This window comes from Ctenopharyngodon idella, chromosome 10, assembly GCF_019924925.1.
Source record: "Ctenopharyngodon idella isolate HZGC_01 chromosome 10, HZGC01, whole genome shotgun sequence".
Taxonomy (NCBI): Eukaryota; Metazoa; Chordata; class Actinopteri; order Cypriniformes; family Xenocyprididae; genus Ctenopharyngodon; species Ctenopharyngodon idella.
In genome coordinates, this window is record NC_067229.1 from 2,862,472 (window position 1) to 2,874,915 (window position 12,444).

Here is a 12,444-nt window from a genome sequence, read left to right on the forward strand (position 1 = left end):
CGCAATTACGATGTGGGCAATCGGGAATTACTGGCTATGAAGGCAGCACTGGAGGAGTGGCGTCACTGGCTGGAGGGAGCAAAACATCCGTTCACCATTCTCACAGACCATAAAAACCTGGAATACCTGCGTTCCGCCAAGCGTCTAAATCCACGGCAAGCTAGGTGGGCCTTGTTCTTCACGCGCTTCCAGTTCTCTGTAACTTATAGACCAGGCTCTAAGAACACCAAGGCAGACGCGCTGTCACGGCAGCATGAGGAGGTGGAACGGACAGAAATCGCAGAGAACATAATCCCTGACACCTTACTGCTGGCTCCAGTTCAATGGGACATTATCACAGAGATCACACATGCCAACGAACAGACCACTCCTCCTCCAACATGCCCGCCGGACCGCACCTACGTCCCAGCACAGCTTCGGGACAGACTACTTCATCACGTGCACGACTTTCCAAGCTCTGGTCATCCGGGTGTCACAGCCACTCTCCATCTGCTACAAAATCAGTTCTGGTGGGACTCCATGTTATCCGACACTACCCGCTTCATCACTAACTGTACACCCTGTCAAACCACCAAGGCTTCACACCAAGCGCCAGCTGGACTGTTACAACCATTACCCATTCCTCAACGTCCCTGGTCTCACATAGCCATTGATTTTGTCACGGATCTCCCAGAATCCCAGGGCCACACCACCATACTCACAGTCATCGACCGTTTCTCAAAAGCATGCAGACTCATACCACTGGCCAAGCTACCCACAGCATTCGAAACAGCTGAGCTTCTATGCAATTATGTGTTCCGTTTCTATGGACTACCTGAGGACATTGTATCAGACAGGGGCCCACAGTTTACATCTCGAGTCTGGTCATCCTTCTTCAAGAGTCTCAATATCAACGTCAGCCTCACTTCAGGGTACCATCCAGAATCCAATGGCCAAACAGAGCGCATGAACCAAGAATTAACACGATTCTTACGCACCTACTGCCAGCGCAACCAGACCGACTGGAGCCGTTATCTGCTCTGGGCGGAGTACGCCCAAAACTCCCTACAGAAACCTGCCACTGGTGTCACGCCCTTTCAGTGCATCTTGGGCTTCCAACCTCCATTATTTCCTTGGTCTGGTGAACCATCCAATCTACCGTCTGTTACTGAATGGATGCAAAGAAGCGAAGAAACCTGGGACCAAGCTCACCATCACCTACAACGCGCCGTAAGAAGGCAGGAGATGCAGGCCAATCGTCACCGACGTCCCAATCCCCAGTACGCCGTGGGACAATGGGTTTGGCTGTCCACCAGAGACCTCCGGCTAAGACTTCCATGCAGGAAACTCAGTCCCAGGTTTGTAGGGCCCTTTCAAATTATCAAACAAATCACCCCAGTATCATTTCGTTTAGACTTGCCTGCTAATTACCGTGTCTCTCCCACTTTTCATGTTTCGCTGCTGAAACCCTCCGGGGGTCCGAGAGGGGAGCCAGAGGGAGCCGAGGTCCGCTCCCCCCCACCCTTGATGATTGAAGGCGAGGAAGCCTATCAAGTACGAGAGCTGCTCGACTCCAGGCGCCGGGGTAGGAGACTACAATACTTAGCCGACTGGGAGGGGTACGGCCCGGAGGAGCGATCCTGGGTCAATGCGGATGATATCCTGGACCCCTCACTCACAGAGGAATTTCATCGGACGCACCCGGAGAGACCGGCCCCTCGACCACGTGGTAGACCCCGGCGTCCGCTTCCTCGCGTCTGGAGCCGCTCACAGGGGGGGGGCTCTGTCACGAATATGGCTCCTTCGGCCCCTCCTCCGGACCACCGGAGGGAGCCATCACCGGAATACTGATCAGTTCTCATTCGGACTACGTTTCCCATGGGCCCTCACTCCTGGGACTGATTGCACACACACCTGCACCGCATCACACTCACACTATATAAGACACACTCACACACACACACATCGCGAAGTCTTGATTTGCCGAGGTGATCATTTCTGAGCGTTTTTCTGTGGACTGTTTATCTGTTACCGATTGGACTGTTTATTCCCTGCGACCCTTTGCTGCCTACCCTGATCTTTGCCTGTTTCCTGGACTGTGATTGTTTGCTGCCTGCCCTGATCCTTGCCTGTACCCTGACTCTGTTTGTCTGCCGCCTGTCCCGACCATTGCCTGTTACTGTTTATGCCTCTGCCTTTGCCCTGTCTACTCTGTAAGTACTTTTAATAAACTAGCTGCAAATGGATCCACATTCTGTCGACCCATCATTACATATACATATCTAATATGCTTCTGTTTTGTGTTTTTGTCTGTATAATGATCATTCGCACAAGTGCACTCACTGCTGAAATGACACACAGACACACAACATGAATTATTAATAAATGATCTTACCAATTTCTGTGCTTTTCTTTTGAAGAACATCGTCTCGACGTAAGTGATTTCTTCTTCACGAGTCTCAGCTGTTTCAACAATAATAAGATGTAATATAATAAATAGATGAATTAAAACAGCAAAACTTGTTGTTAACTAGATCTGTTTCTTTACAACATACAGGTGCTGGTCATATAATTAGAATATCATCAAAAAGTTGATTTATTTCACTTTGAATTCCATTCAAAAAGTGAAACTTGTATATTATATTCATTCATTACACACAGACTGATATATTTCAAATGTTTATTTCTTTTAATTTTGATGATTATAACTGACAACTAAGGAAAATCCCAAATTCAGTATCTCAGAAAATTTGAATATTGTGAAAAGGTTTAATATTGAAGACACCTGGTGCCACACTCTAATCAGCTAATTAACTCAAAACACCTGCAAAGGCATTTAAATGGTCTCTCAGTCTAGTTCTGTAGGCTACACAATCATGGGGAAGACTGCTGACTTGACAGTTGTCCAAAAGACGACCACTGACACCTTGCACAAGGAGGGCAAGACACAAAAGGTCATTGCAAAAGAGGCTGGCTGTTCACAGAGCTCTGTGTCCAAGCACATTAATAGAGAGGCGAAGGGAAGGAAAAGATGTGGTAGAAAAAAGTGTACAAGCAATAGGGATAACCGCAGCCTGGAGAGGATTGTGAAACAAAACCCATTCAAAAATGTGGGGGAGATTCACAAAGAGTGGACTGCAGCTGGAGTCAGTGCTTCAAGAACCACTACGCCCAGACGTATGCAAGACATGGGTTTCAGCTGTCGCATTCCTTGTGTCAAGCCACTCTTGAACAACAGACAGTGTCAGAAGCGTCTCGCCTGGGCTAAAGACAAAAAGGACTGGACTGCTGCTGAGTGGTCCAAAGTTATGTTCTCTGATGAAAGTAAATTTTGCATTTCTTTTGGAAATCAGGGTCCCAGAGTCTGGAGGAAGAGAGGAGAGGCACACAATCCACATTGTTTGAGGTTCAGTGTAAAGTTTCCACAGTCAGTGATGGTTTGGGGTGCCATGTCATCTGCTGGTGTTGGTCCACTGTGTTTTCTGAGGTCCAAGGTCAACGCAGCCGTATACCAGGAAGTTTTAGAGCACTTCATGCTTCCTGCTGCTGACCAACTTTATGGAGATGCAGATTTCATTTTCCAACAGGACTTGGCACCTGCACACAGTGCCAAAGCTACCAGTACCTGGTTTAAGGACCATGGTATCCCTGTTCTTAATTGGCCAGCAAACTCGCCTGACCTTAATCCCATAGAAAATCTATGGGGTATTGTGAAGAGGAAGATGCGATATGCCAGACCCAACAATGCAGAAGAGCTGAAGGCCACTATCAGAGCAACCTGGGCTCTTATAACACCTGAGCAGTGCCACAGACTGATCGACTCCATGCCACGCCGCATTGCTGCAGTAATTCAGACAAAAGGAGCCCCAACTAAGTATTGAGTGCTGTACATGCTCATACTTTTCATGTTCATACTTTTCAGTTGGCCAAGATTTCTAAAAATCCTTTCTTTGTATTGGTCTTAAGTAATATTCAAATTTTCTGAGATACTGAATTTGGGATTTTCCTTAGTTGTCAGTTATAATCATCAAAATTAAAAGAAATAAACATTTGAAATATATCAGTCTGTGTGTAATGAATGAATATAATATACAAGTTTCACTTTTTGAATGGAATTAGTGAAATAAATCAACTTTTTGATGATATTCTAATTATATGACCAGCACCTGTATATGTTAGGGCTGTCAAAGTTTACGTGTTAATGCACACATTGCTGCATTACATTAAAAGATTGATTCGCTTTGACTTTCACTCAAAGATCAACAGATCAATGAGGCCTACGATCAACCTGTTCCACAAAGAAATTCAAAATCTGTGCTGAAAGAGAAAACTATAAGCAATTTTTTGGAGGCCATATTTTTTGACCAGGAACACCATAAGTGTAACAAGTACAAAAAGTATATTTTGGGGGGGAAGATGTTATACCCTGTTAGAGCAAAGTCAGTGAGTTTAAGTACAATGTGATTCGATAGCATTTTCAGGAAAAAGGAAATCCAACACAACACGAGGGATAAAAGGAACTACACTATTAAAGCATATTATTATTTGTTATAACACTTATTACTTTTGCTAATTCAATAGCCATTTATAATTTGACACTTGCCTTCTTGATCAGTTTTTCTACATTTCTTGCAGATGCAGAAGATCCCGACTGCAGCAACAATCAACAGAGATCCAGCGGCAGCAGCAGCAGAGATCAACGCTATCAGAGAGACTGAGTCTGTAACTATAGAGAGAGACGGTTATTAGTGTGATCTAGTGAACATCATTTTGCTGCTTTACAGTTAAATTAATTTCAAAGAATCTACTTTATTCCATTCTATTACAGTAAAAATCAAATTGTATGTGTTTTTTTTTTTTTATTTCAAAGGCAGCAAAGAAGGTGATGGAGCAGAGGAGGTGATGTTTTATATGTATGTATATTAATATGATAAACAATCTGAGGTATGCCGACGACACAACTCTGAAAACAAACGAAGATACTGTATGGAACATCTGCTGAGGAAACGCAAGAGAAGTCAAATGATGGGACTAGAACTGAACATGAGGAAGAACAAGATCATGTCAACTGATGACATTGAAAAATTCAAGCTCAATGGAGAAGAAATTGAGAGTATGAACTTTTAGGTGCCCTTGTGACCGTTGGTTCAGCTATCACTCAAGAAATATTATGTCATTTGGTGGTGGGCAAGACAACTATGAAGTATTTAGACAAAATATTCAAAAGCAAAGACATCAGATTGCTGACGAAGATGAGACTAGACCCTCATATTCTTCTATGTTTGCGAAAGCTGGATGATCCAGAAACAAGACCGAAGGAAGATCGACTCATTTGAAACATGGTGCTGGAGAAGAATCCTGCGTGAACGACAAGACGGACCAACAAGTCAATCAAAGAGGAAATCAAACCAGAAATTCAACTCAAAGCACAAATAATGAAACTGCATTTGTTTTACTTTGGTCACACGGTTTGAAGGGAAAGATCAGTGAAAATGATATTATGATTGGGAAGATTGAGGGTTAAAGGTTCAGAGGAAGACAATGAGATACAATTACAATGACAACAGGACGGACACTGGAGGATCTCATCAGACTAGTGCAAAACCAAATCCATTTTAATTCTTTAGTCTATCAAATCACAAAGACTCAAATCTGAGCTAATGGGACATAACAACAACATACTGTATGTACATAAATAATCCATATCCATATGTTTATGTAAAAACAAAAGAAGTAAATGAACACTAATATCAGCGCTGCCGTACCTGAACATGTGTGACAGAGTTGAGTGATGTCCAGATGTTGAGTCTGGTTGCTGATGGTATTGTTCAGCACACAGCTGTAGGTGTTTTTATCCTGATATTCCACCTCCAGAGGTAGAGAGAGACTGATGCTGAGATCAGACACACTGATGCTGGACAATAAACTGTTTCCTTTGTACCAGGAGAGAGTCACATGACTCACATTCACAGCTGAACACACCAATGAACATGATGATGATGATGATGAAGAACATTGTGAAGAGTTACTGCTGATGACAGGAACAGGCAGACGAGCTGAAAAACATGAGAGAATAAAGAGAAATGAGGGTGAATGAAGACTGAATCCACTGAATCTCATCATCATTCTTCATTTCGGTAAGATCAGTGTTTAGAGTGACTGAATCTCCCTCCTTCACTGATATTTTAACTGTATCATCAAACACACACATAGAGAACAAACAGAAACAGGTTTCAACACAGATTACAACAGTAATTTACAAAAGTAAATAGTTTGAAATTTAATTTTGAATTTAATATCATCATTAAACAACAGAAGCAACATGGAGTTTGGATTAATAATTGAATCTTTGTGCTGATTAAAATATAAAACAGGTGAAACTGATATTTGACTCACCAAAGACACTTAGAGTGAAATTCTTGATCATACGGTTGATCTTTAGTTCATAATCTCCAGCTTGTTTCATTGTGATGTTTGTGATGGTCAGAGATCCAGTTTGATTGTCCAGCTTCAGTCTGTCTCTGAATCTCTCATCAAGATCATCATCATCTACAGTGAAGTTGTCGGCCGTTACATTGATTTCAGCTATTAAAGTGTTTTCAAACCTCCACTGAATCACATTACCATCCTTCATTTCAGTAAGATCAGAGTGTAGAGTGACTGAATCTCCCTCCATCACTGACACTGACTTCACTTCATTATAATCACCAGACACACCTGAAGAACAGAGTCTTTCACAGATTAAAATCACTTGATGTTGGTTTGATGAAGCTTCACTAAAACACTTTTAATCATTAAAATGTGAAGTGAATAATATTTTGCAGCAGTACAAAGACAAAAGATGTTGAATGAAAAGAGAAATAGATTTATATATTGAACATCAACTAACAAAGACACTTTTATCTGTAATGTGTTTGTTCTGTTTAGGTTTAGTTTTCTCTCTGTTTGCTCTTTTTCCATTTGCCTGTGTTCTCTATCATTACCCAGCAAACATCTGGACGTTTAATGACCGTTGAAAAGACATCCCTCCGACACGTCCCATCATGGTTGAAAAATAGTTCCAAAATGAAATTTGAACGGACGTCTTTGACGTTATCTCATTAATTATTATATATTGAACTACACATAGCTAAAAGTCAAAGTAACAATTACACATGCAACCCCATAATTATAGACATGTAAACATATCTAAATGCAATTTTAGGAAATGTTCTTCGTTACATAATTTTACCGATTTATGCCGTCCTACTGTGACTATTTTTGGCCAGGTGCACAATGTTGCCGTCGGACCAATGTTTGCTGGAGTGTTAATTAATCCCAGACCTGTTTCTGTTCTTCCAATTATCTCCCTGTTATTTAAACCCTGAATTCTGTTCAGTTCATCTTCCATTATCATCGTCTATGTTACGTGGTTGTGTTTCTCCCCGTGATTCTCCTGTGTATTGTGTGGATCATTAGATTAAAGACTGTTCTTTGAGTTATTTCCTGAGTCATGCACTTCACTACAGCCACCGTTGCTAACACTAACAGTTAAAGTTAATCTTCTCTAAGTAAATTAACTATCAATTTATCACATGGTACAGAACGGAAATGACTGAAGCCATAAAAACACATTTTAAACTCACCACCCAGACGCCACAAACACAAACAGAGCAAAAGTAATCTGAGAAACATTTTCTTCATCGGTTCACTGAAAAACCCACGATAGTAACTCTTAAAATGTCTGAAAACACAGATTGATCTGAAACACGACTGAACTGTGATATTTATCTGGTTAAGTGTAAATCCACCCCCAACCTCAGTTAGTTTCCGCTCACACATCTGTCTCCTTTAACATCATGAAAATCAGCAAGCTTTTGCTGATCTTACATTTTCAAATGAATTTTGCCCCTGAATGAATACTAATAACGGAAGAGTGAAATATTGGATTAGATATCTCACAGCAAAAACTCCAGCATTAAATTAACTCTCCTGGGAGTATATATGAGACCACACTCAAGACAACAACTTTTAAGAAATCCTTTAGATTATAATGAAAAAGCTGATCTTCTGCTGTAGAATCACAGTGCTGCTGTAATCAACAATGTAAATCTAACTCAGAGATTGGGCTCTAAATGAGTTTGGTGATTCAAGTCAAATAATGATTATGTACAAACATAACCAACACCACCTGACCATCTTTTCTCTTTGCTTGTCTTACAACAGCCCAAACAAAATCTAATATTAAAAATTTAAGAGTCAAGAGCTCAACTAAAGCAAACACTGATCTCCATGATGAATCTGCTTGTTAACATCAGGTGTCTTCAATAATGGTCAATCATCACTCAATTAATAACTTAAAGGGTTAGTTCACCCAAAAATGAAAATTCTGTCATTTATTACTCACCCTCGTGCCGTTTTACACCCGTAAGACCTTCGTTGATCTTCGGAACACAAATTAAGATATTTTTGTTTAAATCCGATGGCTCCGTGAGGCCTACATAGGGAGCAATGACATTTCCTCTCTCAAGATCCATAAAGGTACTAAAAACATATTTAAATCAGTTCATGTGAGTACAGTGGTTCAATATTAATATTATAAAGCGACGAGAATATTTTTGGTGCGCCAAAAAAACCAAAATAACGACTTATTTAGTGATGGCCGATTTCAAAACACTGCTTCAGAAAGCTTCAGAGCGTAATGAATCAGCGTGTCGAATCATGATTCGGATCGTGTGTCAAACTGCCAAACTGCTGAAATCACGTGACTTTGGCGCTCCGAACTGCGGATTCAACACGCTGATTCATTACGCTCCGAAGCTTCCTGAAGCAGTGTTTTGAAATCGGCCATCACTAAATAAGTTGTTTTTTTTTAGCGCACCAAAAATATTCTCGTCGCTTTATAATATTAATATTGAACCACTGTACTCATATGAACTGATTTAACACTTTAACACTCTTGAGTGTGGTTAAAGGGTTAGTTCACCCAAAAATGAAAATTATCCCATGATTTACTCACCCTCAAGCCGTCCTTGGTGTATATGACATTCTTCTCTCAGACGAATACAATCGGAGTTATATTAAATAATGTCCAGGCTAATCCATGCTTTATAATGGGAGTGGATGGTGCCCCAAATTTTAAAGAGTTTTAAATATGGATATTTTTCTTATACAAAGGCATTGCTTCACTTCAGAAGGCCTTTATTAACCCCCTGGAGCCGTGTGGGCTTCTTTTATAATGGATGGGTGCAATTATTTGGACTTCAAATTTTGGGGCACCATCCACTCCCATTATAAAGCATGGATTACCCTGGACATTATTTAACATAACTCAGAATGTATTTGTCTGAGAGAAGAATGTCATATACATCTAGAATGGCTTGAGGGTGAGTAAATCATGGGGTAATTTTAATTTTTTTGGTGAACTATCCCTTTAATTTAACACTGGAGTTTTTGCTGTGCTGTATCTACTGGTGTGTTATTTAGTGCTGTGAGCTGTCAATCATATGTGACCTCTGACCTATGGCTCTTATTTGACTGTTGATGGGTTTTATTTCTGTGTACTTTATATTTATTTCTGTGGACTTTATTTCAGTTTTGTGTGGAGTGGAAGATTGTGAGTTTTTTTATTAGCAGGAGAGAAAATGAAGAAACGCTTCAGCCACAAACCGCTGACACACACAGTGACGACAAACATCCAGCGGAAGCTGTTTATCCACTGACAGATCAAACCAGGCACACAGATGTTTATACAGATAAAACAAAGAGAAAAAAAAAACATTGCAGGGTCCATTTGACTCAAAAGCCAGTAAATCACATTTATAATGTTTGCCTTTGTTGTTACAACAAAATTCAATATAACATGTAATCGTTAATTTAGAGATATATCATTTGGTTACCGGAAAGTTTTGGTCTTGGGAAAATTTGATGTGAAATGCTTGAGTTCATAAGCATTTTGATTGCAGACTTTGGTATTTTGGCGAATCTGAGAAAAATAACTCCTTTAAAACTCTAGTTGAGTTTACCTTCGTCATTTCATCTGAAGAAACGGAGAAGTGTAGATTTGCTACCAAAGTGTAGAAGTGATAGCAATCTTTCTTTTGAAAACCACATTTCTGGCGTTTGTAAAACCACTTTTTTCCATCTCAAAAATGTCTCTAAATTAATAAAGACCTCGTCGACTAGACAGCCATCGGCACAGATCCTCAGCAAAGACCACGAGAACCAGACAAGTCCATTGCACAGACCCTATGACCAGCTTCATCTCCTCCCTTCGGCCGGCATGATGTATCCAGATCTTCAAGCAGAAGGGGCTGGATGAAATATCATAATCACATCATGTTCGTTCATCTGGCCAGAGGAGAACTGGCCCCCCGACTAAACCTGGTTTCTCCCAAGGGTTTTTTTCTTTTCTGTTTCTGTCAGAAAAAATAGCTGAATAGAACTGACTTCTGCTGAACAATAGCACTATTGTATTTTTAGAGCTGCTTTACAACAGAATTGAATTAAGTTTGCATTACTGAATCATTATTTTCTTAATTAAAAGCTGCTTTGAAACAATTTTGTATACAGTGCTATAATAATAAAGGTGACATGACTTGACTTGAAGTGTAGAAGCCTAGATCAATGCTTTCAAATAATGGTAAATTCTGCCATTTGTATGCGTGAAATCGACGGGGCATGGAATGAGGTTATGGGACTTAGTTCGGCACTAGTCCACCTCATTTTATGGTATACTCGCCAGGTAAGTATGGAGCCATTTTTGGGAGTAGGAGCCTTTACGTAAGTTCCCCTACCCTAAAGACTTAAAGTACGAGGGATGAGTCCATAGACGTATACTATCAAGCTTGCTTTGGGGCAAAGCTTTCTGGTATGGATTCGCCCTCGGCCTGACCCAGGTTAGGCCAGGACATATTGCAGCCATTTCTGGTTACTCAGAAGCAGAGACTTTCCTCTGAGCAACTATCTGTGATACATAAGGGTTACACGCAGATGCTTTGTACCCTTTCTCTGTGGAAGACCCTGGTACCACTTATGGTCCCACGCTTAGGGTGTGCTGCGTCTAAAGATTACCTCGATAGACACCACGTCACGGGTTGGGGTGCTGTTTTAAATAGCCGTCTAGTTCAAGGCTGCAGAGAAGGTCATCATCTCACTGATCTGAGCTCAATCATGTGTTGGTCCGGCTGAAAACTTGGGGATAGTCTTCTGGACTCCAGATATGAGACTGATTTCAAATGTGGCTCTAGAGCAGGGGTTTCACTTTCTGGCAACCCTCTGCGAGTCATAGGCACAGATGCTATCATGACGGATGCTGGTCTTGGATGGCCGCCCAGCTCACAGTCTCTGTGTAGGCCCTTATCCAATGTGGCATATAGTTGCCTGGGGATGAGGGCTGTATTTCTAGGATGGAAATACTTCTCCTACATTTAAAGGGCTAACATGTGTCCATCCAGACTGGAATAATATGTATAAATGTAGCAAAATGGAAACAACTGAAGCCATAACCATAAACCATAAGCCATAAACTCACCAACATAGACACCACAAACAAAACTAAAATGATGTGAGAAACATTTTCTTCATTGGTTCACTAGAGAAAAAAAAAAGAAAAAAAAACAGGATAGCAACCCATAAAATGTCTGAAAACACTGAACTGTGATATTTATCTGGTTGAATCCTCACTAAACAGGAATCAACCTACATCACAGTTTTTTTTTTTTTTTTCTTATCAGAGGAAGTCATAAAAATGAACAAGCTTCTGCTGCATGAGTGGATTAGAGATCCAGATCTAACGGTGTGTTTAGTGATGATTTGTCAGTCATATTTGACCTCTGAAACAACAACAACAACAACAAAAACAACAAAATAATTTCTTCGAAGCTTTAGTTGAAACACATGTGAGTTTACCTCTGACTTTTCTTCTGGAGAAACTGAGAAGTGCAGAGGCCTGGATCAATGTTTCCTGCTATTATAACTCTTTACTACATATATAACAGTAGCAAGGGTTATACTGAAAAGAATATACTGAAAAGAATCAACAACATTTTAAATCTCAAGACAATTTAATTTTTAATTTTAAGGCCACACCCTTCTCCCCATCAATGAAGCCTTCCCATGCAGGAGATTGAATGTTTCTTATGATGAGAGATAACTGAGCATATGTGTGTGTGTGAGGAAATATTCTACATTGTGTTAAATTTTTTGTAATATTTTCATATTTTTGGCTTTAATATTTGTATTTTGTGGTAACAGTTTTATAAAACCAATAAGGTACTTGAGGCGTGTGGTATTGTGAATACGGTCGTGTCTAACAACACCCTTCAGGCGTGACTCGTTCACAATACAGCACAGCTCGATTACCTTATTAACAGCACAATGTTTTATTTTCCTCCAGGGGGCGCTCAACATAATAAATGTACTAGTAATACAACATGGAGAGACTCTTGAACATTATTGATAAAGGTAATGACTAAGACAGCAGTA

At 40.5% G+C, this 12,444-nt stretch overlaps 1 protein-coding gene across 2 annotated transcripts in view; it reads right to left on the minus strand.

The window, feature by feature from the left end:
* LOC127520844 (SLAM family member 5-like) overlaps positions 1-12,444 on the minus strand; it is a 62,478-nt gene that overhangs the window by 7,168 nt on the left and 42,866 nt on the right. The window contains exons 8-10 of one of the 2 annotated variants that reach the window (XM_051909490.1): positions 5,745-6,035; positions 4,583-4,705; positions 2,375-2,442 (exon numbers count right to left, since the gene is read on the minus strand). The exons of the other annotated variant lie outside the window; for it this stretch is intronic. Coding sequence (XP_051765450.1) covers positions 2,375-2,442; positions 4,583-4,705; positions 5,745-6,035 — 482 coding nt within the window. The remainder of the gene's footprint in view (positions 1-2,374; positions 2,443-4,582; positions 4,706-5,744; positions 6,036-12,444) is intronic. 2 annotated transcript variants of the gene reach the window in all.